This window comes from Grammomys surdaster, unplaced genomic scaffold (genome assembly GCF_004785775.1).
Source record: "Grammomys surdaster isolate TR1022 unplaced genomic scaffold, NIH_TR_1.0 233, whole genome shotgun sequence".
Taxonomy (NCBI): Eukaryota; Metazoa; Chordata; class Mammalia; order Rodentia; family Muridae; genus Grammomys; species Grammomys surdaster.
Genome location: NW_021604678.1, coordinates 2,723,485 through 2,750,363, shown reverse-complemented (window position 1 = coordinate 2,750,363; position 26,879 = coordinate 2,723,485). Strand labels below are relative to the sequence as shown.

At 44.7% G+C, this 26,879-nt stretch overlaps 1 protein-coding gene across 1 annotated transcript in view; it reads right to left on the bottom strand.

Moving 5' to 3' along the window:
- Nucleotides 1-26,879, bottom strand: part of Wdfy3 (WD repeat and FYVE domain containing 3) — a 183,264-nt gene that overhangs the window by 34,215 nt on the left and 122,170 nt on the right. The window contains exons 35-46 of the mRNA XM_028773634.1: nucleotides 23,641-23,740; nucleotides 22,058-22,218; nucleotides 20,313-20,542; nucleotides 19,193-19,302; nucleotides 17,088-17,270; nucleotides 15,903-16,060; nucleotides 14,781-14,858; nucleotides 14,286-14,513; nucleotides 9,737-9,790; nucleotides 7,573-7,741; nucleotides 4,495-4,658; nucleotides 604-752 (exon numbers count right to left, since the gene is read on the bottom strand). Of these exons, the coding sequence (XP_028629467.1) occupies nucleotides 604-752; nucleotides 4,495-4,658; nucleotides 7,573-7,741; nucleotides 9,737-9,790; nucleotides 14,286-14,513; nucleotides 14,781-14,858; nucleotides 15,903-16,060; nucleotides 17,088-17,270; nucleotides 19,193-19,302; nucleotides 20,313-20,542; nucleotides 22,058-22,218; nucleotides 23,641-23,740 (1,784 nt within the window). The remainder of the gene's footprint in view (nucleotides 1-603; nucleotides 753-4,494; nucleotides 4,659-7,572; nucleotides 7,742-9,736; nucleotides 9,791-14,285; nucleotides 14,514-14,780; nucleotides 14,859-15,902; nucleotides 16,061-17,087; nucleotides 17,271-19,192; nucleotides 19,303-20,312; nucleotides 20,543-22,057; nucleotides 22,219-23,640; nucleotides 23,741-26,879) is intronic.

Below are 26,879 nucleotides of genomic sequence, written 5' to 3'. Positions count from 1 at the left end.
GCCAATGAGTGAGGGGCCAATGAGTGAGGGGCCAATGAGTGAGGGGCCAATGAGTGAGGAGCCAATGAGTGAGGAGCCAATGAGTGAGGGGCCAATGAGTGAGGGGCCAATGAGTGAGGAGCCAATGAGTGAGGAGCCAATGAGTGAGGAGCCAATGAGTGAGGAGCCAATGAGTGAGGAGCCAATGAGTAAGGAGTCAATGAGTGAGGAGCCAATGAGTGAGGAGCCAATAAGCAAGCTCCTCTTAATTCCTGCCCCAACTTTCCTCAATGAGAGATTTTTACTGGGAGAACAGAAGGCAAATTAACCCTTTCCTCCCTAAGTTGTTTTCTGGGTATGTCGCTTAATCACAGCAAGAGAGAAACTAAACAGTAACTTAACAATGGCTGTAATTTGGCATATAATGGTCATGATGCAAAGAAATAAAATGTAATTTTCATTTGAAGAACAAGTACCCTCTAAATGATAGCATTATCCTGAGGCACACACAGACTGGGAGGTGACATGTCTTAGGACACAGGTTTGGGATTAAAAAACAATGCCAATACATATGCGGTCCTCTAGAGGCAGCTTTACCTGGTGTCTCCTCAGGCATTTACTTACTTTGGAGGTAAGGTTTCAATGTCTCTTATTTCCCTGGTTGCTGTCATTGTAAATCCATCGATCACATAGAAATGCTCTTTACCAAAGAGAAGCAGCCCCTCACTGGTGTCCAGGCCCTGGACTCGAGCACAGCGGTACATGTGTTGGATCTACGAAGAAAGTTGTGGGACTGTATAAGGGTATCCTGGGTCATGGTTGAGCAGGTACTTAGAACCCCGAGATTCTCCGTGGAATTCTGCGTGAGAACCGGCAGGAGTTCGGTACCTCCCATCATCTAGGATCCTGAAAACAGCCACATTTCCATAGAGTCACATAGGCCAGGCTTTAGGCCTCAGGCCCTAGAGATTTACATACTAATGAAGGCCAGAGGGCAGAGCAAATTAAACATTCCTCCCCCAGATCCTCCCCTAATCCTCCCCCTTTCTACCTCCCTATATAACTAGGGACTGCCCTGAGTTTTGAGGGGGTATGCCTAGATCCATCTATTATCCGTTATGACAATAAATCTTTTTAGAACCAAGGACTTCTTTGTGTTACTGGGGCCCGCCGCCGCCGAGGCCCTTAGGCCGCTGGAACCATAGGATCCTCTTCCCTGATGTGGGACCCGCCACAGCGGCACAAGCTTGCGCCGCTGTGTCGGCCTTTTTTAAATTTTCCCCACAGAAAGTCACAAATATTCCTTCCGGTAACTTCAAAAAGGTTTGGATAGTTCTCCCGTTTGTTACCATTACAGTAAGCCTGAAGCTAAGCATAGTAAGCCTGAGCTGATGTTCTGCCTGTAGATGTTTTTAGGAACAGGAGACGAACATTCACTCACATCATCCTCTCAGGAGGCCTGTGCCCTACCCAGGACCCCATCCCCTATGCCAAGCGCATCTGTGCCAGAGTCTGTAAATGAGGCTCCTGCTCTCGTGGAGGGCACAGCCTGGTAGAGCAGAGGTTTGACGCATACAATAGAAAGATCAGAACAGGCAAGATGACACACTGCACATGTGATGCAGGAAAGTAAGCTCAGGAAAGTTCCAAGCTCCGTGGCTACTGCCTCTGGAGATGTGGTCGGGGCCTCAGAATCCTGGAGCATCTGCTTTCATTTGTCTCTAACATACACCGTGGGCTTGTCTCAGGCTCAAGTGAGATAAAGCACAGAACAACCACACTAGCCTTGCTGGCTGGCTTCTCTTCCGGGGTCACTGTCCTTTCTGCATGAGGCTCCCAGAAGCCACATGGCTTCATTCCCCACACAGCCCCTGATTTCTGTGTGAGCCCAGCTGAGCAGACACTCCGTTTCCTCACAGGGCAGGTTACTGGATCTCTCAGTGTGGGTATTGTTTTCTTTTCAAAAGGCTAATTCTTAGTAAACATTCCTTTTTACTCTACTCATTTCAATACAAGTCAAAGGGGGAGAAATCAGTGACTAAATCAGAGTCAGATCAATATCAAGTGACATCATTTGAATCTAGTTCCCGCAGCAGGAGAGAGTGCTTGACAAAGTTTGAGAAGGGAACAGAAAATATCAAACTGGCTTCCAGAGCCTGGGATGTGAGGTTTCATGTGGAGTGTTTGTGGGGGGTGTGTTTCAGTGATTAACCTTTATAAACTATTGGTGAGGCAATGGGTATATCTGTCAGCTTGACTGAGTCTTTTTCTGCATAGATGGGAACACCACACTGTATCCTAAAGGTGTATACAGCTACTTGTCAGAAATAAAATTTAAAGATAAAGGCATGAATGTATTTTCTCAAATATCTAGGTATTAAGTCGATTTTACTGCACATCTGAATCATCTCAATACAAGAGCGGGCTGTTTGTAGGGAGAGCCACACATTACAATTTATTTTATTTTAACTTTTTGAGACATGGTTTCATGTATGCCAGGCTGGCCTCAAACTCCCTGGGTAGCCAAGAATGACCCCCCTGTTGCACCTCCTGCTAGGAGGACAGCCTTGCACCACTTGACTGCATTTAATCAGGGCTGGGATTTGCACCCAGGGCTTCTTGTGTGTGAGGCAAGTGCTCTACCAAACGAGCTACATTCCAAGGCACAGATAGGTTTAATTTTTTCCCTAGGGTGCTGGGGATGAGACCCAAGGCATGTCGGACATCTGTTCTACCATCAAGGTCTGCCTCAGAGACCTGACTTTAAACTAACTGCTGTAATGTAAATGGGGGAGCGGGATGGGAGGCGGGAACAGACAGCCTGACATCATAGGCACACAGGCTTTCTGAGTGTTCAGTGTGTGAGCAGTGTCAGCTGGGGAGACTGAACACTCCGGGGCCGCAGAGCCTCCCTCTCAAGCTATCTTCTGGATGGATGGACTTTCGTAGTTGCATGTTCTTTTCTTTTTTTCTTTTTATAATTTCATTCAAAATTATTCAGCGCACATCTCCGAACAGCATTGTTTTAATTATATGCTGGCTTCTTATTACAACTTCTTGAGGTAGTGAAGGGTTAATAGAATTTTTACTTCTAGCAGACTAGCAGTAAAATAGAGCCAGGAGGGCAGGTCAGCTAGCTCTGGGGCTTTGTGTTCCAGGAACTTGGCTGACCTCAAGGTGGATGATATGGTTGAATAAGATTGAGTTCTTATGAACAGGATGTCTCCCCCATGCTATGACCGTTTCTTGAACCCTGTTATACCTGTCATATGCTGAATTGCATATGCTGAATAATGGGTTGGGACTTTCCGTTGTATTGTCTGCTGGAATTTTCCAGTGACCCCCCTCACTCTCTGGTTTGTGTTTTTTTCCTTTAAATATCCTACACTCCCCTAGCTAGGGGTCAAGCTCCTCTACTCCTGCATGGGTTATGAGACTCGATCTCAGTGCGCTGATTGAAATATACCTCCTGCAGATTACATCAAGATTGGAGTCTTGTGAGTCATTGGGTGGCCGTGATCTCCCGTGGTTTGAGTGTGGGCCTTCTCAGGGTCCTTCAGTAGGATAGATCTCAAGTGCCAATAATACCACAGGCCAAAGTAAGGGCAGCCATTTGAGATGGGTGATATTCAAATTCGTGACACAGTAACCAAGTCACCTACCTTCTCTCCTGTAGCTAACTACTACACCAAGGTTGTGTATCTACTGTAGGACTGGGTTGTGTAAGACAGGGACGTGAACAACAATCAGCGCCTGATTACAAGCACACCATCGAGAGGAAAGGGGACTCGATCACGACAGGTGAGCATTCTGTGATACCTACTGAGCGGGCCACAAACACTGAGGGAGGGCATTTGAGCAAGGCTGAGCAGCCAGGGAGACAGCCCTAATGGGGGCTACAGACTTCAAGACTAATGGATACAGCCTAGCGGTTTCACCAGTGTGGGGACATGGGGGGGGGATCTGTCAGAAGAAACAGGATGAGCAATGGTCAGAGCTAAAACTGTGGTGGGTGCAATGAGGGCCAGCAGAGAAGCTGCCACAGGTACTCAGGCTGAATGGCTCCAGAGACGTGGGTGAGGTGGACAGAGGAGGGAGGCGTGGTAGACAGCTTCCTGTGAGTGAGTGAGTGAGTGAGAGAGTGAGTGAGAGAGTGAGTGAGAGAGTGAGTGGGAGAACAGGTTAAATAGGAGCTGGAGGTGAGAGCCCTGACCAGCTGGAGTTTATGGAGATGCAAAAGAGCACCTGGCTGAGACAGCTGCATGGCTGGTCCCCAGAGACAAGACCCTAAGGGGAGGTGTGGTCTGACAACAGGCACAGAGGAGAGTGAATTAGGGGTCAGTTGTGAACCCCATGTCTGATGAAACTTTGCACTGTTGAGTGCAAACAGGACAAAACCCTTGCTTAGCGGGCTCTCTTGTGCCTTGTCTTAGGATGCTAAGCACACTCCGTCCTTCCTTCCCTCCTCCACTTTGTCTTGGGATGCTAAGCACAGTCCGTCCTCAGAAGCCATACCTTCTCCCCCTCCTCCAGCAGGCGCAGCAAGGTGGCATTGTCTGTTTTCTCCTCCTCCTCTATGGAGCCGCTCTCAGCAATCTGGTCTTGTAGCTGCTCCTGGGTCTCCTCATCTCCTCCATCAGGTGCAGACCGAGAGCGCTTCAGGGGCGGCTTCACAAGGCCTAGAATACAGAGAACAATAGGGCCATGCAGGGACAGTTGAGTTTCAGAGTTGGCTACGTTGTGGGTGGTCTCTAAAGGCCCACATGTTAAAGCTGGTCTGGGGCCAGGGGGAAGGGTGAATGTTTAGAGTGGTACCTAGTGGGAAACATTAGGTCATCAGGAGATACCACCTTTGAAGGGAACGCCTAGGAGATGTTCCCCCAAGGGAACATTTCAACCAAGCCCCTTCCTTCCTATCTGCTTGCGGCTGCCGTGAAGTGAGCATACTTCTCCAGTCAGGGAACTCTGGAGAGCACAGTCAGGGGGTAGTGTTTAGGGTCAGCGAGGAAGGCTTGGGAATTAAACACTGTAGGACCCTGAGACATTATTTGCCTTTTGTGAACCATGGTTCTCCCCATTATAAAACTGGTATGAGGGTTCTGCCTACCTCAGGTTTGTTGGGGGGCTAACCAGGGAAGTGACTGAAGGGAACTCAAGATGACAGCAGTAGAGTGAGGATCAGTTAACATGTTGTTGGCAAGGACATGTTGTTCATAGGTGAGCAGTGTCTGGGAGGGGCTGTTCAGTGTGGAGTCCCTGTCACACACATATGACAGCACATGACATGTGTGTTATAACTTACTTGGAGGGCTCATGGAAGGCCGTACCAAGCCTCAAAGTAGCAATATGATTCTTCATGCATGAATGAAATCAGTCAAACAGTGGGTCGTGGGGAACAGGCATAGAACTCTTTTTAATAACACAGATAATTAATTTGCAGATTAAGAAAATACTTTACTGCCCGTTCTTTGATAACTTGGTGAAAAATTGCAATAGAAGAAATAAAAACCAATGAGATCCTAAAATACTAGACATTCTGAAGAATGTACGATAGAACACACACTCAGTGCCTTCAGTTTCTTAGCTGCACTGTGCTCGCTACCAGCATTCGGACACCAGCACTCGGACACCAGCACTCGGACACCAGCACTCGGGCACCAGCACTACACCAGCACTCGGACACCAGCACTACACCAGCACTCGGACACCAGCACTCGGACACCAGCACTCGGGAGCATGACCCTGCTGAAAATCCTATCCACTGAACCCCAGGGACCAGAGGCTCTGGCTTGCCTGGAGAAGACCGGACAGAGGACAAGCAATGGGGAAAGTTAAGGAGCACCTGCAGAGGAACGGCTGCTATCTGGCTGCATTACCCTCAGAGTCAGGAGCCACAGCCTCCAATTGACATTCATGATTTGATCTAACTGTAGAGATTAGAAAAAAAGAGTCAAGCTTGAGAACTTAAATGTCAACAAGCCCAACCCAGGTCACCTGACTAACCGTGGGCTAACCTTGGCTCATTTGTGGGAACCATGGCTTTAGACCCTCTCCATAGCTGTGCTGGTGCAGTGTGAACAGAAGCAGAGGGATTTAGCCTCTGCTCACCTGGAATGACTGACTCTAAGAGTATGTCAAGTCTGTTCTGAACATGTTGGGCCGAGGTGGGCATGCGAGGGAACATGCCTGTTTGAACGGGAACGGGGCATAGAACTCTTTTTAATAACACAGATCTACTGGATGGAGCTCTGTATTTACTGCACAGCATGTGAAGCTTGGTTCTTTCTTTTTAAATTAATCTTACATGTTTTGTCTGCATGCCTGTCTGTACATCCTGTGTGCCCGATGCCCACAGGACAAAGCAGAGGGCACTGGATCCCTACAAGTACAGTCATAGACCGTTGTGGGCCACTGTGTGGGTTCTAAGAATCAAACTTTTGGAAGAGCAGCAAAGCCCTTAACTAATCAGCCTTCTCTCCAGCCCTGAAGCACAGTTTTAATTTACTGACAATTTTAATACTGAATTTTAATCTACTTGCTTTTAGTTTTAAAGACTTTTAATTTAAAGTTCTTAATTTACATTTCAGGGCTTAGTTTTAGAAAATGAAAACATTTTTGAGTTTGCAGTCACTCAGACCCTTTAGAAAATGAAAGCACAGGATTAATTTATATATTCAACACAGATTAGGTCTTCATTTTGTACTAGGAACACGCCAGCAGAAAAAGGGGAAGAGAAAGACTCTGTGGCCGGAGAGAGGGTTCAGGCGGTAAGAGAGCACATGCATGAGCTGAGTGTAATCCCGGCACTGGTGTGGCTGAGACAGGAACATTCTCAGGACTTGCTGGCCACTCAGCCTAGCAGAATCAGTGAGCTGCAGGTCAGTGAGAGATGGCACAGAATAAACCGATGACCTTGGTTTTCCACATGAATGCGCATGCATGTGTACCCATGCCCACAGACACACGCCACACAAAATAAATCATCTCTTTCTTTGAGAAAACTTACATACTTAAAAGAGACACGCAGCAGCGATAAAGAAACCACTGCACCTCGGACAAGAGAAAAAGGCAAAGCTCCACCCCAGAGCAGGAGCCAGACAGGGCTTGAGGCAGATACTGTGGGACAGGACCTGGTACATCCAGCTCCTGCACACGCAGGAAGAGGTGACAGCTGTGTGGAGCCAGAGAAGCAGGTGGCCTCTAGTTAAGGCCATCCCTATTCCAAAGTCCAGAAGGCTAAATTTGTGATCACTTCTTGCAGGTACAGAAAGACTGCTACTTTTTACTGTTGATTAACACACACTGATGATGTATCTAATACCTGTTTTAATTTTGCAATTATTTTAGTTTCTTAGAATCAGGTTTCACTGAATGTTCTGCCAAATTAAAACAAAACAAAAGTATTGCACCAAAGCCTATGAGACTGACATATATGTCTGTGGGGAATAAAGAGGCAGTTTCTCTATTTCTCATTCATAAATCAACATGTTTATAGTTGGCCTTCCTGTTTGCAAATGCTTATATTTTTATATGACATCACCTGGAAGGAATGCTCCAAAATGATTTCAAGTCAAAATCAAAGAGGAGGCTGACCTTTGACCTTGGCAATGGTGTCTTCGCCATGCTCTGGTTCTTGCTGGGTGGCTTCGCCTTCTGAACTCTCTACAATAGCATCCTGCACAATGGCTGGGTTACCGGAGGCTAGGCGCAGGTAGTACTCTTTACTGTCATAGCTTATGGCTCTGCGGTACCGTGCAGGTTTCTAAGAAATAACAAGAAGAAAAAATGACTCAGCTATTTCCAACAATGACAATACAAGCTTGTCAAGATTTGTGTTCCTATTGTTTAAGGGCTTTGCATAGACTAGATGAATATACACTAAATACATAGACTTCAGGTTATGTTGCTCCATTAAAAAAAACTCCATTGTTTATATAAAATAACATGTATTGAACAATATTGGCAGTTCTGTTCTTCCCAAAGAGAGATAGACCATGTTTAACCAAATAACACTTGTAAACTGGTGAAGTTCCCTGTCTGCTCTGGCTACCTTCTCCTCTACCTGCTGAGGTGGCAGAAGAGAACATGCCAGCCATGAGGGACAGTGGGCTGCAACAGCGTTGTCCAGTCTGAGGAGTCTGAAAGACGCTTGTTCTCTTGGAACAATCTCAAGTGTTTACTTTGGGAGTGCAGGAAGAGAGTTAGAACTGGCCTGCACTCTCCATGATCCTGGGTCTTACAGGACTCTGGAGACTTCCAACACCTGCCAGCTCTGCATCCTGACTCGAAACAGAAGACAGATTCAACACTAGATGGCGCTCTCTGGCTGGCCTGCAAGATGAGCTGGTACCTCATTTCTGTATCATTGACTGGTACTATCTGGCAACATATAACTAAAGGGGATAGTAAGAACAGGTATCTGATGAAATAAATAAATATCTAGAGATATAAAGAAAGATTCAATGGTCTGGACATAGAATATTTCTTTCATAAAATGCTCTTTATTCTAAAATGAGTTTTCTATTTGACCTGAACTTGTTTTCCTTCCTAAAGCCATATACAGGGAGAAAATCATGGCTCAAAATTCCTAATAATGTATTTAAATGTAGGCTGCTAAGATCAGGATTAGACTCGGGCTTTGGATCAAAGGTTCCAAAAACTGAGGAATCTGAGACCTGGCTTAGGCCTCCTCTTCAGACAGCTTTATTTCTCCTTTGTTACAAGTGAGAATGTGCAGTTTTTAAAAAATACTTTTTTAAAACTGATTTCCAACTAAAATGGAAACAGGAGCCTGGGTGGATGGGATATTCAGGATGAAACACTGGGCAGATTCCCAGGAAAGAGATATGCAACTGGGGCACAATGGCCTTCTTTATGTCGGTGTGGGTCTGGGGAACTGATACCCAGAAACAAACTGAGGAGGCCTGTGTGTGAGTGGAGATGAAGACATTACACAACACTGCACAGCACCAAAACAGCCTCCAGGAGTCTTCCGGGACTGGAAAGTCCATCTCATGGGCACACTAACACAGACAGTGCAGTGTGTGCTTTAGTGAACAACAAACTCAGTGGCTCTGTGGTTGCTCTGTATGAAGTGAAATGATCAGATTCAACTCAAAATTGCTTATACTTTATTAAACAGAAAGGAAGATTTAGTAGCCTGCAAGGAGCAGGAGGCTGGAGAGTAACCGGAGTATCACCCGCCCAAACTGCTAACATTTTAAAGATGATGGCACGGTTAGTGATGGGCAGGATAATGGATTAACAGATGTATGTTGATGCATTTCTGCATCTATACTGAAAGTCCTGGATCTTTCCGGGAAAAAAAAAACAATGAAAAATGTATGCCAATTAAAACTACTTCAAATAGTGATCATACACTTTGTTTTTAGATTAATTTCGTCTGACTGGAAAGCAGTTTAAAAGAGATAGTCTTGCACTCTCAGCATTTAAAATAATTACATCATGTTTTAAAAAGTTGAGGGTTGCAGGCTGCCCATTACTAACATGTCCATAACTGATTAGTTACACGTGAGGCAGCACAAGGTGAGAGTTGAGAACACAGCTTGTTAGTAAGCAGCATAGACCCTGGGAACAGCCAAGAAAGGGGAGCTGTCTCAGCACGGAGGACACCAGGTTTTCCACCCCAGGGGCTCACAGAGAGTAAGTGAGTCTTTCACGTTAGTCTGTCTACCATCTACCGTGCACTAAGAACAAAGCTGTGGGTAGTGTGCATTCTGTGGCCATCAGGGTTTACCTTCTGAGCAATGACATCATCGGGTGGCTCAGGCTGTTTACTTGGGATCTCAGACTGAAAACAGGGTATTAAGTATAGACACATAAGGGGAAAAAAAAACATAAAAAAATCACAAAACCAAAATTTCCTTGAGGACCATAAGAAATACAGAAGACATACTCAACTCAAAAGGAATTAACAAAATCTACCTGGCTACTTACACAAGCCCTGAGCATGTGTGACATTTCCTCCACGATGGAAGATCACTGTTTTAAGTAAAATTTAAACACACCAAAAGTTTCAGTGCTTAAAAATCACAAAACAAAATGTCAGCACTGCCATTATGGATGCCTTTACAGGAACTTTTAAAAAGACCAAAACACAAAACCTAGCATCAGAAACAAATGCTAACCAGTGTTTCCACAGATCTTCCCACTGTGTACCCCCAAATCCATGTTGTAACAATTCATGAGGGCTAAGCTGTTATCTACAATACCTCTTCACACATGAAAACAGGGCAGATTGGTTGACATCTACCCTGCCACAGAAGCCCCCTGAACAGTCAGTCTGTCCACCACCTTTCAGACAGCGGCTGGGAAGAGCCAACAGGGGAAGGTGGATGGTATTGGCAGACCTTCAGAAGAAGTAAGCAATCGTCTGACAGGGCAATTCTGCTGAGCACTGGTGCAAGGCACCTTCCTCTCCAGGACTCCTATCTGCGGGTGACTTCATGATCTTGTCCTAGAGTGAACACTTCCTACCATATTTCCTTCCCTAGGCAGAGCAGACCCTGGGTAGTGACACACTTTTAAACACGGGGCTCACTCGGTTTCAATGAATCTTTAGCTTTACAAGAAAACAAGCAAGTGCCTCAAACCAGAGAATCCCTGTGAAGTTCCTCCCAGGAGAGGTCTGGGTGCAGACGTAGTGGTGTCTGACCCAGGAGGGTCAGGCGCACATGTATGGTAGTCACTGGTCAAAGCTCACTGAACACAGCACAATGTAAGTAAAGCTTTCTGGGTTCAATCCCTGAAAAAAGTTTTTGTTTTTGAGACAGGGTCTCATTATACAGTCCTGGCTGGAAAATCAGTACGTTGACTATACAGGCCCCAAAATCAAGACAACCCTCCAGCTTCTGCTCCCCAAATACTAGATAGATTGAGCTGCCACACCCAGCAGTAAGTAAAACCACCTTAAAGGCAAAAATCTGATCTTAAAATTCAGCACTGAGAAAGAGAGTTAGGTATGCAGCTTAGTGGTACAGTGTAAGGCCTTCGGCTCAATCCTTCTCAAGATTTGTGATTTCAATGAATATACAATTTACCCCAACAAAAAGTTATAAAAATACTGAACCCAAATTAATAATAAACAGAAGTGCTTGTAACACTTTTCAACACTGAAACTGATAAAACAAAACTCTACCGGATAGGTATGTACTAAATACAAGAGCACAGACTCTGACTTTTGCCACATGTCTTACTACACTAATTTAATTTCTAACAGACAGATCCAAAATAGAATTAGCTTTTTAATTGTTACTGGATCCTTCAGCTTATGAAATAATGAAAATGTCACTTAGGAATGATGGTCACTCTCAATAAACAAGATACAAGACCGACTCATTGGCCCTTGCTCCAACCAACCTGGCCCTGCCTGGCAGCCCTCAGGCAAGCAACTGCTGTATTTTATAAGCTAGGTGGCACTGAGTTCAGGGAGTTGAAGGAAGAGTCAGGTGACCTGTAATTTTAAAGCTATAACATGGCTGAGGTTGAGGGCAGGAGTGGACTTCCTCTGAGTCTATGGAGCTTACACTTCAGCAGAGCACATCTCCTGTGGCTCTCTTAAACCTCCACCCATCCTCTCAGGTCTACATCCCACACTCTTCTAAGAGGAAAGGCTCGCCTATACTACACTAACCTCAGGACCCAGGAAAATGACACTTGTCCTTTTTAGTGGATCTGTTTAAAACATAAAGTTAACATATAAAATAATGGACTTCATTATGAAGATATATATGTATATTCATATATATTCATTATGGAAATATATGCAATATATGAATATATACATATCATATATATACTCACTCATACTTTGTTCTTCACACATATAAACCGACTTCCATCATAGCCATCCTCCCAAATTATTGGTTCCCTAATAGTACAAAAACTTCAGAATTTAAAAAGTCCTCAAGCATGAGGGTTGAACAGGAAGCAACGGAAAAAACAGACTATAACATAAAGAGAACAGAGCACTGGTGGCCTAGCTCAGCATTTAACTGTGAGGCATTCAGCCACGGAGAGGAAATCTAGCAAACAATTTCTGTGTGGAATAACTCAAGGGCAGCTATGTCGGCCTTGAACTCCTGACCCTCCCATGTAGCGTGACTACAGTTCTGCACCACCACAGTGAAATGGAAGCTCTCTCATGGGATCTGACTACTAGGGGCTGCTGGTCTATGCTCTCATTGTACCCCACCATCCAGCAGCTGTAACCTAGAAGGCTTTCATACCATAGCCAGGTCCTTGTGAGTAGAACAGGTGTGATCCTGGACTTGAACGGGCTCCCATGAGACATAAATGAAGCTGCACGTAACGTGCTCTGGAAAGCATCTAAGTGACTGTTTTCCAGACACACTGGGTGCTGCTGCCTAACAGGCTGCATGAATCATGTAATAGAAGTGCATACCAATGCCTTTCAGTTTCAAAACTAAAGTAAAAAGTATTTATTTAGAAAATTTCACCATATCAGGTTAACTTTTGACTTGGATGTAATACATGCAACATATAACCAAACTCTGTATTCTGCAACTGTCTTCCCTACTTGCCCACTCCTTCACTCTATGTAAATGTATCATCTCAACTGCCTTGTGTCTTCGAATATGCAACCTATCTGTCTAAAATCTAGCTTCATGTGGTACGTTCTTGCTGGAAGTGCTTGTTTAGCTCCTAAGATGCCAGAGGCCTCCTGCGCTTGGGTGAAGTGCTAGTAACAGAGGTTGAGGTATGAGCCCTCAACAGCTGTCTTCTCCCACATACTCAAGTTCTCATGTATTAAAAATAAAGAAAGACAAATCCACAGTAACACATATCATACTTATGGTAAAAAAAATACCTCACAAGGGTATGTTCACTTAAAGCAAACTCCTGAGCTGGCCCCATGATTGGGAGAGAGTATTTATCTTACAGTTTAAGAGTCTTGATTAACTTTGTTGCTGAACAATTTCCTGCATGTGTACATGTATTCTGACTGTCTTCTCCCTGCACCCTTCCTCTCCCTCCCCTAACGACCGCCTGTCCTTTCCCAAGGTTTACTGCTAGTGCATGTTCGTAACCCACTCAATTCACCCAGGGAATCTCAGCGTTTCTGAAGAGGTTCAAGTGGGTGAGTGCTCACTGAAGCATTTTATCAAGTTGTCATTAAGGTTATTCCTTAAACCCTTAAGGAATGATTGGAGGGAAGAAGCAATGGTTCTGCTCTCACAAAAGCAGGTGCTGGAAAAGCTTGCAAAATGTGTGGGTCGCTATGCTTGCTGTATTTGACGGTACAGTGCTTTAGGACACAATTACAGCAATTCTTGATGGAGTTTTGAGCTTTGAGAAAATCAGCCTTTAAGGAACTATTTTCGATAATCTTGATGATTAATTAACAGTCTAAGATCCATATTTTCTTTAAGAATATTATAAATTGACAAATTATGTCCAAATATGTTTAGGAGGTAAAAAGTGATGGTATTTACCATACAATTTGCAATGTTTAAATAAAGCTAATGTATTCTTTCAAATTTTACCATTTTGTAAGGAGCACGTTAATCTCCCACCAATTGGGAAACATAATACACTATCATGAACTCTAGTTGCTTTGCCATGAGTGGTCAGTGTCCACCTACAGCCTGGCCATATGCCCAACCCAATACCGCTCTCCCTCTGCTTCTGAGCTGGGCTGCCTTAGCTGTCACACTAAGGGAAACTGGATTTCTGTCTCTGTATCTCCCTTGCTTCACTTGACAAGTATCCAAAGACATCCAGGTGTTAACAAATGACACCATTTCCTTCTTGTTACAATCTGAAGACTGTTCTACCCCCATGTGAGCTGCACTTTCTGTTTATCTGTAGATGGACACCCAAGCTGATGCTAAGGCCTGCATCCTAGGCAGCGTTTGATGGATACCCAGGCTGATGCTATGGCCACATCCCAAGCAATACTAGAAGACGGGTTGAAATCACAGAGAACAAGATGAATGGAGCCAGGACTCCACACAGGAAGACAGGAGGTGCTGGGTGCTTAACTGTGGCAGACACTACTCCACTCTATGGACTCAACTGACGTAATCTTCCTAACAGCCCTATGAGGTTGGACTGGTTTTCCAATGTTAAACATGGAAGTGTGGAAAACTAAGGGGGTTCTGTAACATGCAGTGTGGAAGCAAGGCATCTTAAACTGGGGCAGTGAGGCTCCAGGGTCTGTTCTACACCACTCATGGCAACATCACTAGTTACAGACACAGTCCTCCAGTTATAGTCCACCTAAGCAGGCTGATGAGCACCGCGCGAGGCTGGCATATACTCACCCCCACGCTGGCCTCCTGCTCTGTCTCCGGCACGTAGGGATAGTGGTTGTAGAACATGTCATTGCGCACCATTTTCTTCCGCATTCTGCAGGGCCCCTCTGTCATCTCCAGCATCCACTTGTCTAGGTGGGAGCCGATGGGGGGGCCCCACAAGCCCCGCTCCCGTAGCAGCTCACACTCGATCTGACACCACTCCTCTGTCACATACTTCAGGGCGTTCTGCTGACGCTGGAGGGAGAGAGGCCAGGCTGGGTTTTCAAAACAGAAAGCGCACAGCTGACCTGGAACAGGATTCTAACGGGAGAGCGAATCCAACTCGAGTCATTTGAGTAAATATTACAGATCCTATTGTACTTACAGCTTAAGGAAGGAGAGCTAGTGGTTTATGAGAGGCGGGGGTTTGCTGGGGCCCAAGAATGTGACACTTGAAACAGCTAGCAAACATCACAGATAAGGATGCCAGACACATCACTGCACTCTTCCAGATGGGCTCACCTCCTGGTACTCCTTGTACTGTGTGTCCACCAGGTCACGCACAACAGCGATGTGTGTAAACATCCACTGAGAGATTTCCTAAGGAACCGTCAAGAAAGAGGCTGTCAAGGTTCCTGGTTTGTTTGTTTGTTTGTTTATTTAGTTCTTTCTTTATTTAATCTATTTATTTATTTGAAAATTAACGGTGCCTGAAATTCATGCTGAACTGTGAGCTAAAATCTGGCCAATGTGCTGCTATAGAAAACAAAAGCAACCACTAACTGGTAAATTAAATGACAACTGGGACTATGCGGTAGGTAGCCACAGAGCTGCAGTCTCCCACCCCAGCACCACAGTTCTGGCTTGTGGGTGCTGGGGACATGCTCAGGAACTGCCTCAGCTGGGGAGAGGTGCCAGAGTCCCACAGAGCCAATGCATGGCTGAGCTGCGGTGTGAGGCTCAGTGGCTTCAGTTCAGTGCAGACCAGCTAAGTCTGAGAGATCAGTGTGGCTACGATCTTCCTCAGCCAGGTAGTGTGAGGTACACTGGGGGGGGGGGGGGGGCTTCCCAGGGAACAGTTCCCTGTTCTTTTCCATTGGGACAGATTCTCAGGGCATTCCCTAATCTTCTTCCTACACACTGGACCCCGCCTCAAAGTTCCCTTCTCAGAAGCTCAGTGTGGTCTAACGTATGCTGGTCACATGCCAACTCTTTCAGACCCTTTCCACACTGCTCCTGGTCTAAGGGTCAGGTATGAGAATGAAAAGTTAACAGAGGAGGGAGATGAGATTTAAAAAAATCAATCACAAGTATTCACAACTAGACTATAAAGGTAAACACTCTTCTGTCACCACCTTATAATTCCTGCTATTATCAATAAGGCCATTATTCAAAATCAGAAGACACATGAAAACATTAATAGTCTGTCAGTCTCCGACTGCCACTTGGGTCGTTGTGAGATGGATATACATACCCAGTGCCATGTGCACTTTATAAAAGGAAGACACTGTGTCAGCCCTCTCTCTTCTAAAGGAGAATGTAGAAAAGTTCTACTTCAGGACTTCTGCTTCCTTAGTAGGAGTATACAACAAACAGTGACCCTGGAGATCTAACCACTAGCCGCACGGGTCATGAGCCTTGTACCTGTGGGGAAGGACTGTGTTTATGGAGACCGCTTTCCTTTCGGTTCCTTCTTGATCCTGTTAGCTTGGACAGACCAAAGCCACTGCTGACCCGGGACAGTTTGGATTGTGTGGTAGGCACCAAGGCTTCTCCTCGACTTATGCATTTCTTTTCGTGGGCTGTAAGTTTAAAATGAATAACTGTACAGGTTAACATGCGTTTATTAGTCTTTTACTGTTTTCATATTACAGCTATAGATCAAGTCCTCTCCCCGTTATCTGCCATTCCTTGTAGCTGCAGCTCTCAGTGGTAAGCACAGCCCGAAAATCTGCAGTGCAGTAAGAGATTAGATTGTGAGTCAGATCACACTCCACAACTACTACCACAGTACCCTATTGCTGTTCTACTTTTACAGTTCTGTCACTGAGCCCATGTAAACGAAACTCGTTAGGCTTGCAGGCATAGAACACATGGCGATGTAGAACCCAGTGGCCCCTGCTCTCATCCTGCGCCTGTGAGCACGTCTGGGGAAGCGTCTCCCAGATGAGAAACTGCTACGAGAGTTGCTACCTCAGAGGTGTAAGTGTCTTTCAGGAATCACAGACTTACTACTGCTGATCCTGATTAAAGATGGGTGCTTGACAATTATGTGGTGGCTGAGTTAATATTTGACCGTGATGACCACACTCTTCCACTAATGTGAAAATTTAAATTATAACGTGTCTCTATGCTAATGATTCACAATCTGTCACCCGAAAACTTTTGTTGTAGAGAATATTTTGTAACACAAAATGTTTTACATTTTAAGAAGGCTATGAAGTGCAAGCACTGTATACAGACAGTTAACCACTGAGGAGCCGGGGCAGTGTACCATAACATAGCACTTCAACATCGCCGCAGCCAAACAGATGAGTGTATGTGCCTAATATGGTAAAAATATCTACCAAGGCAGTTTTAGTAAAAACAAAACAAAACAAAAAACAAAACAACAACAAACAAACAAAACGGAACCAAAAAACCATGTTTTATGGGCTTCTAAAATCTCAGTGTTCTGGAGAAGAGGCTGCGGAGATGTAGCTTAGATTGGGCCATCTGCAAAGTGCCTGAGCTGTACGAAGTGGAAGCAGTCGCAGTGCATGCAGGGGTGGAAGCAGTCTACAGTGTGCACAGGAGCAGAAACAGTGGGAGCCCGGGGACCCGTCGTACCCAAATGATTCTGCCAGCATTTGAGACCAGCCTCCTCGATGAGCGGTCGTGCTGCCGCTATGTCCACGTGGCCTCTGTCGTTCACGGGCAGGCTGACCTTGAAGAGTTCCTCCAGGACTTGTTTCTTACTGTGGATCAGCTCAGTCCAAACTCTGTTGACGGCTTTTATGAGAAGCTGACGCCCTAGAAACCGGAAAGAAAGAAAAGGATCCAGAGGGAACACAAAGGCGGCTCTTCTCATCTTGTTTTCCATCTAGGAATTTGAACTACTGTACTGAGCTGTGAAACAAGACTTTACAGTTAGATTGTATTCAGTTCAGTGGAAAGAGGTATTTAATGTAGAGAAGCCAACGTTAAGTTCTGCCTATGTGGAAAATATTAAAACAAACTTTACACCCATGAGAAGATGCTGTATTATTCATTTATAAAATAAGAAAATTACAAGTATTTATCTACCCACTTCTAGATAAGAACTGACATCTCAAACCATCCTTTACCCCCAACTGAACCTAGGACCCTCCATGTGTTACACAAGTACAGTGGGCTATATCTTCAGGCCCTTAAAACAATAGGTTTTTTACTTTATTTTCTTTAAATTAATTTTCAGATAGAATACAAAAATATTCTTAGGTGTTTTCATTATGGCATTTCACACAAGCATGTGCACACACACACACACACACAGGCACGCACGCATACACACATGAACACACACGCATGCACCCATGCATGAACACACATGCACACACATACAAGCACACACACACACGCACACATGCATGCACACACACGCAGGCACACACACACATGCACACACACACACGCACACACTCACACACCCCATTCAGCTCTAGTCCGCTGCCCTCCCCCACTCTCCTGCTGGTACTCTCCCCTCCTCACAGAGCCTTGTCTCCGATTCCTTGTCTTGTGCGTCCCACCACACTCCTCTCACCTTACTCTCTCAAGATCTCCCCCATTCTTTCATGGTGACCCCTTTAACTCTCATGGCCTCCCCATCTCTCTTACACGAACACACATTTAAATCTAGATCTCACATATGATGTGACCAGGTAGCAGCACTTTCTGAGTCCGGCTTATTTCACTTAAAAACGGTTTCCAGAACCATCTTATGTTTTCCTGCAAACGGCAAGATCTCATTTACCTTTGTGGTTGAACAGAATCCCATTGTGTCTGTGTGCACATTGTGTCTTTGCTAGTCTGCTGGTTCTACTTCCTGGCTGGTGTGAGTAGCGGCACAGCACAGACATCAACGTGGATACTCAGGTCTCTCCATGGTAAGCTGACTTATCTCTTTGAGAATACATCCAGGAGAGGCCATAAGGCGGGTCATACAGTAGCTCTTGTATTTTTTTCTTTTGAGACTGGGCTTCACTATGAAGTTGTGGTTGTCGGCCTTGCACTGGCTGACACCTGCCTGCTTCTGCCTCCTGAGTGCTGGTATTAAAGGTGTGTACCACACAGCTGGCTTCTTTTGTTTTCTGGTTTTGTTTTTTGTTTTTGAGGACTCTCCATATTCCCCTGTAGCTGTATCAGTTTCTCCTCCCACCCACAGTGGCTTGCCCATCTATCCCTACCTAGCAAGCCTTACAGTCCCCAGAAGGGCTTGTGACCAACAGTCAATCACCAGCCCTGGAGACTGACTCAGTAGGTCAGAGCAGCTCCACAATCTACAGTGCCACGAGTTCCCAGTGAGACTGACGGTGCCAGTCTGCAGAGCTCACGTAGTGAGTTCAAGGCTCACCTAGGTATGTAGTGAAACCCTGACTCAAAAATAAACACAAAAGGTATCAAATCGTACTAGTGACAACCTGTCTCAGAAGACATCTGTCTCTAGTGGGGGCTTGCCAACACAAACATCAGCAGTTCTAGGCAACGCTAGTTAGCATCTGCAGCACAGATCCACCAGGTTTCCTAAGAAGGTTCAAGGAGAGCATCATGGGGCTTAGCGTTTTGCTCATCTCAGAACCTGAAGAGGTCTGCGTGTAGCCTGGCACGTGTACAGGTTGGCTGTGTGTTAGTAGTTTGTGAAACCAGCGTTGTTATGTTGAAAGACAGGAAATGAACAACCCGCGAGGGAAGATTACCTTCACTGATGTCTTGGCTGTAGCCACCGTCGGGCTCGATGTCCGAGGGAATCATGATATGCCATGTGGTCATGCGTGCCTCGGCTTCCAGTCCGAATCCTTCCACACTGCTGAAACATTCAAACCAGATATCTGAGGGGATGGTATAGTCAAAAGCTATAATGATTACGAATTATCTGCAGACACGTGTAAGCGCCACACCCATCACGTCATTCCATTACTACCAGACAGACATCCATCAGACGCAAACACATGACTCCTAATTTACCACAGAGGTGCCATTTTTAAGGTGCCGTGATCTCACAGACACACGTAGCTGCACGTGGTTCAGGAAGTTTCTAGGGATCCAGACTGCCGTGTTAACATTAAAGGTGCTTTACATTAGTGTTAATGTTTTTATCTTCCAATTACAGAAAGGTCTCTTCTCTAAGACCACTGTGTGCATGCCTGTGGCCCCTCCAGTCTGCAGCTGGCTTTTCTTTGCTTCAGTAGCAGTGAGGCATTCAACAGCTGCCCTGAAGTGCCAGACTCTTCCCTCCCTGAAGATAACTACACACATGGCTCCTCCTTCTGCAGCAGGAGGTGGCCACAGAAGGAACCCAATGGTGGCTTTGTAGGTGTTTTGTGTCACATTGCTTTGTAATTTATCTATTTGTCTGTTTCCTGGCTTTTGCTTGCATATTATGGTTTCTAGTTTTGTGCTTTTCTGGGTTTTGGTTGTGCATCTGGGTGCCTGCAAGTTCCTTGTGGGTTTCCTCTGTTTTCTTTTTATTCTGGTTTTGTTTTCTTTTGTTAGCCTTTTTTTTTTTTTAAAGAAAAAGAGAAAGAAAGAGGGTGTAGTTGAGTCAGTGAGAGAGAACTTCAGAGGGGAAACGATTATTGTACAAAACAAATGTTTTCAATAAAAAAGCAAATGTCTTTTTATAATTACAAGAATGATAAATGGTGATATGAAAGACTTAGATGTAAAACTAAGTGAAAAGGGAAAAAGCCCTCATTGTTCCTGCTAAAATGCAACACTTGCCCTGTATGGTTTTCATAAAGTGGTAAAAAAATAAAATTAAAAGCAAGAGGGCAATCGTTCAAAGACAACAGGGCAAACGGAACCCCAGAGACTTACCTTCCAGCATGTAGGTTAATCAGGCAGTGAGCAAGACAGCTAATGAATTCTTGGTCGTGGTTTCCGGGTCCCAGGATTAAGTTCCGGTTCACAGTAAGGACCCGGAGTGAATCCAGGAGGGCTACTTGCTGAGGGACAGTTTTGTGCGCGCGGGAGAACTGGTACAGGATGGTCCGATTGAGACAGTGATACACTGCGTCCAGTGACAAGCCCTGCGATCGCCTCTTCGACTACAGAAATGAAAGAGATCTTCTCAGTAAGAGGACAGCATTGCAAACCCGGTTGTCATTCGTAAGCATGCTCGAGTCAGCCACTATACAACAAGGGCCATGCTTGGAGCGCTTGAGCCCCTGCTATAACGGATTCAGACCCATGGTACACAGAAATGCAATTTAAGAGTGAAGAGTCCTATACAAAAGCTCCTATGAGGAGAGGCCATGCCCGAGTGACAGAGCATACAGATGCCCCTGAGAGGAGGCCTCCACCACACTACCGTAGTTAGGATGAATGGTCTCTATGCTGACTAAAGAGCTGACTAGAACACCAGTGGGAGCTATGCTGGGCTCTGGCTTCACCCCTCACTTGAGAGCTGCTCTCTTTGGCTTAACGGGAAACGCATGTCTTCAGAGGGAATGGTCCACTCTATCTATCATACCAGCAGAATACAGTAAGTGTTGCAGTACGGCATAAGGAGGAGAGTTTTTTCTTTTCATTCACTTCTTACATCTTTAAATTTGTTCATAATCATCATATGTCATTAACGTAATTGTAAAAGGAAATTTGACTTTTTTTTGGGGGGAGGCGGGGGTTCGACACTGGGTTTTTCTGTGTAGCCCTGGCTGTCCTGGAACTCACTTTGTAGACCAGGCTGGCCTCGAACTCAGAAATCCACCTGCCTCTGCCTCCCAAATGCCGGGATTAAAGGCATGCACCACCACTGCCCGGTGCCATTTTTTTTTTTAATTGAAAATTTTATTTTTTCTGGCTATAGAGTCTAATGCCAGGTTTTCCCTCCCAACTACTACAATTCTCCCCACCTGCTAAACCACATGTCCTTTGTTTGTTTATTTCTTTATCTTTCTTGTCAGAAAACAAATGGTCAAAGAAATAAATAACAACCAAAACCAAACCAAAAATAAAAGCAGAATAAAAAGAAAACAAAACACAAGAAATACACATACACACAGACACAGACACAGACACACAGAGAGAAAACTCATAAACCCACAAAACCAGAAACCATAAAAATGGAAAGTCCCATTTTCCTACATTATAAAGTAGGATTAGTCTGGTGTCAAATGTTCTTCCAGCAAGCATGCATGAGGGGAAATGCATCCTCCAAGGACTATGGATGACAGTCAGCAGTGGAGGCTCAGCTGACAGGAGAGTGCTCCCTCAGGGTGCATACTCCCATCCACAGGTGTCATACAGTGACATAAAAGTATATCAGGCTGGATTAACTAAGGTAGTCACTGCATCTGGGTAGGAAACCGTTAGTAGAACAATCACAGTTTGAAAACACTAGGCAGCTTTATAAGGAGAGCACTGGCCCAGGTGAGGGAGGAGTAGGGGGAGGAAGAGGCAAAGTATGTATTTTTTAATTCACTTTTGACAAAGTTTGGGTATACCTGATGTTAATATTCACTATCTTATTAGTTACACCTATTTCCAGTAATGTTGACACAATAGGAAAAAGATTATCCAAGGAAACACATGCACTCCAGTGAAGAGCGACGATGGGTTACCTGTGCCATGAGCTGGATTATAAAATCTATAAGAAGTTTAGATTCTTTGTTGAACATGCCTTGCCAAAGCTTGTCCACCACGCGTTGTGTGAAATAAAACACGTTGTTCACCAATACCTGGTAGCTTCCTCCACTGGTAATAGGCAGAGACGCATCTTCTCCTAAATCCAGGCAGGAAAGACAAAATTGTTATCTTCAGGCACAAGACCCTAAAGACACTGGCTAAGGCAAGCTGAGTATACCCACAGTTCTCATGAACCTTGAATGCTCTAAGGGACTATCTTAAAATGCACAGCCAGAAATCAGGATAAACACTGGAAAGAATATTTTCTCAAGTTTAAAGCATTGTGGGCTGAAAGTCTTACACCTAAAGCCAGCCTGTGAGAATCTAGAACTGTCAGCAACAGTAAATCTCCACCCGATTAAAAAGTTCAATTAAAGATGGACTATCTGAGAATGATGAATGGGAATAAAAAGTCCTCCAAAGAAAACAACTTGTGGCATACTTCCCATAGCAATGAAGTGATACAAGACTTGGAGGAAACCAAGGGGCTGCAGCCAAATGCCACAGACAGCTGTGACCAGCAGTGTAGCCTCTCCTGACCAGGTGGCCCCAGTGTCCCCCTGGGCTGCTGTGAACACACTGCCTCAGACTAGCCCTCCTCCTCGCCCACACTGCACCACCTGGAGGCTCCACACACAAGCTCATTTGTCATCCCCTATTTAGGGGTTCTCATTCTGCGTCCCTCTGTGGCACAGATGATCTCAGCAGAGAACAGGCACAAAATTGTGACCTTATGTCTAGTTTTGAGAACTCAGTTACATATCAACTGAAGATTACATCTACCAAATTACTCTGCAAAAAAAACCAAAAAACAAAAAAGCTAATTTACCAGCGTAGAGGTTCCATGATTCAAGTGACCACTCAAGAGTAGTATACAAAGTAAATTGCTAAGACTTTTATACTTTTGCTTTTTGAGGATGGTCTCACTAGGTAGCCTAGGCTTTCCTTGAACCTCCAATCCTCATGATGTAGCTTCTGGCGTCATACCTGAATGACAGGTAGACACACTACTCCTGGCTTTGAACATTTTCTTCTCTTAAAATCTTCATGTTGTCTGATACATAAGTGACATTTCTATTTTAAATGTCTCAAGTGTTACATTTCGTATTGCAGTTAATACAAATGCTTTAAGAGAATATAGTCCAGTGGATTTTGACTTTCAGAAACACATCCTGAAGACGGGCGTGCACATACTGGAGATTCCGCTACTTTACAGACATACATTCTATGAATGTTTGTAGCTCCTGAATAAGAATGTTTATAGCAGTGGAGCTGTCTCTAACTGGAAAGTTCCAGATGTCCATATTATCGGCAATAATATGGATAAGCGTATGTGCATGAGACATAGCACTCTGTAGTGCTGCTAGCAAACAGCTGCATGGAAAAACATGAATGTATCATCTCAAAACATTAAAAAATCAGGTTATATAATGGGCCAGACTAAAGAGATAGAAGGAAGGAGAACTTGGAGCCTGGAGAGAAGAAATACAAACCCTTTAAAAACTAAACCCAGAATTACCCAATAACACATCAGCCGCAAGCAAATGGTCCATCACGCTGTCCAAAATGTGCGTCTGGAACTCTTTCTGCTGAGTTCTTGTGGATCTCTCAGGGGAAGCCTGCATATTAAAACAACACACACATATGGAGTTAGAAAGATACTAACTACATAAACACAGGTCCCACCATAGTTACATTGTAAACGATGACAGAAAGATGAAACCAGCCCAAGCTGGTACACGGAGGAGAATGGGATAGGAGGGCCATCTGTGCTTATAACCATACTCTTCCTTTTCAAACCACAGAATCTTAAACAATATAAAGAAAAAGCCCCATTTCCGAAATGATTATCTCCAAACCATGATGTCCAAATGTAAGTAATGGGTTGATCTGGTGCTGCTATGTATTCAAAGGCTAAATATTGTATCCCAAAACTTTGTTGTTCTAAGATGAACGGATCCTCACGTATACCAGCTTTTATTGTATAAACTTTGCCCCCAAAGTGTCCCTGATTCATTAATAAAGATTCCTACAGGAGGAGGCGTAGGCAGAGCTACAGGTCCCATTGAGGTCTCAGGCAGGGGCCATGGGAAGAGAGAGGAGGAAGAAGGAAGACGTCACCATGGAGTAGGTAGACCCTGAGCACATGCCCATGAGGGGCGGCCTGTTGGAGAAGTAACATCCCAAGCTGAATGTGCTGCTATCCCATGGTTATTGACAGGGGAGTAGACACAAAATAGCACAGAGGGTTGGTATCTGCCCAGCTCTAGTGCTTAAGGCTTACCATAAATATACAGGCTTTTGTGTCTTTTATTTGGGAGCTATATGGTCCAAGTGAAGTATTCCCCCTCCCCAATATTTACTACAACAATATGTGGAAAATATTTGGTAATTTACCACTCATTTCAGCAGTTTATAAGGAAACGTATATAAAAATAAGCCATAAAGTTGTTAAAGTAAATGTAAAAACTCAGGAAATACAGTAGTCAAGAATTCTCAATGGGGAAGAGATATTCAAAGAAAAAAATTAATCAGGCCCACAATTCAATGCTGAGCTTCATATGTGTTAAGAGGGAGGAAGCTATGAGTTGTGATTTTTCCTATCTGTGAAGGGAAGCACCATGCCTGGTTGGAGCCAATGAGGACGCTCCTCCAGCTGTCTGTGAGCACTACAGTTTATGTACAGTGAGCAGCTGTGTGGCTGGCATTCTGATGCAGTTTTGTGGCATGCTCATCTTGAGCAAAAGCTTAGGACATAGTTGAATGGACACACTGACAGCTGTTTCTGTTAGTCATTCCGCAGAACAACCCAGGCACCTAACTTTCAAGCCTTGCAAATGGCAAGAATTCCTTTGCCCTCCTTCTGAAATGCCAGGCCTTTGACACACAGTGAACAATTCCAACTGTCACAACATTCCTGTGCATGTAGGTGGAGGTATGCTGTTGGTGCTTTGCAGACAAACAGGGAAACATAGCCCTCCGAAAGATTCTAACCATCCTACCTGCTCCTCATGGCTTGCTCAGCTGCTTTTTTATACAACCCAGGACCACCTGGTAGGGGTATGTTCTCAACTGAGAGTATCTCTTCCAAAATGACTCTAGATTTGTGTCAAGCTGACAATAACCAACAGTCATGCCCTATCTTTAAAATAGGGACAAATCTATTTCAAAGTGGCATTTGCCGGTTAATGACATAAACGTATACACCAAGGCCCTGCAGCTGGCACATAAGAACACTCTAATAAATTATTTTAAAGGTCACAGTGGTGCCCACATTCACAAAATCCTAAGTTCTTTCAAAGTTAGGCTGCTGTGACTCCCAGGAAGACCATTTGAACTGGGCAACTAAGGCCAGTAACAAATGTGAACTTGATCATCACTCTGAAGCGTCAGAGGACTAAATACATTCACAGATCCTTCTGGAACTAGAAACATTTTTTTAATAGCAGTAAGTCTGATGTAAGAAATACTTAGGGTTAGATCTGCTCTGTTTGTTACAGAGGCATGTTCCTCTGAAACTCCATTCCTTCTTTGTAAAGGAGCCATCAGGTTGTTCTTAGAAATGTACTAAGACATTTCTGTCTCTCCCTGTTTTGTCGACAACAGAGCTCTGGGAAGGCCCACTCTCTGACGCCTGGGTTCCTAACCACTTCAGGTTGGCTGGGATGCTCAGGAGGACTACAGTCTCCAGATCTGTCACACTTGGAGGTGACCAGTGCTACTCCTGGGTCAACTCCGACAGCTCAAGCCTTTGGGTAACATGGCCACTTGCCTAATTCCAGGAACATTTTAATCAAACTATCCTGCTCTTGTAAAGTTCTCAGCTTTTAATTGCAGGTGTGGGACTCTCAAGATAATGTCCCAGGATCCAGACAGGCCATGGTCACACGTCCCGATGACGTTAATCTGAGACTGTCTGCTCAAGTAAGATTATGAACAACAAGATGCCCTTCCTTTTTCCTCAGAACAGTGCCAGGATCCCCTGTCATATTTTATCATCTAAAAATAATGATGCCATGAAGAACAAAGGAAATGTTCACGATCAACTTCAGCTGAGCTCTTGGCTTTGACTCCGCTCTGCTGGACTTCCGTGCCCCGCCCCTCTCAATGTGACCTATACCAAGTCCTTCTACTGTGTCAGGAGCAGCTGGGTGGCAATGGCAGAGCACTCGAGAACAATCACTCTCAAGCCAGGCCTCTTAGCTTTCCCTGTATGTCTCAAGTGCTGGGACTGTGATCTGTTACCTGTGCTATCTTATTTAGTTTTCATTATAGTTATCAGAGACAGATTTGACTGTTAAATCATTATACAGATAAATAAACAGAAAACTAGGTATGGAGCTTGACAAGGTCACAGAACTGGAACCTTACACACGACTCTTCAGAATTACTGGGTAACATGCACACCTGTAACCCTCACAACAACCTGATGGCTCATTTACAAAGAAGGAATGGAGTTTCTGAGAACACACCTGTGTACCAAATAGGGCAGATACAACCCCAAGTATTTCCTACTGAAAATTCCACTCTTCTCTCTTAAGGTCTCACTCAGGCCTACAGTGGGCTACAGCAGGACACTCAAAACATTCTATATGGACAGGGGCCTCAGCCTGACACTCTATATAAACATCACGGTCTATATGGACAGGGGCCTCAGCATCACACTCAATATAAACATCACAGTCTATATGGACAGGGGCCTCAGCCTCACACTCTATATAAACATCACGGTCTATATGGACAGGGGCCTCAGCCCGA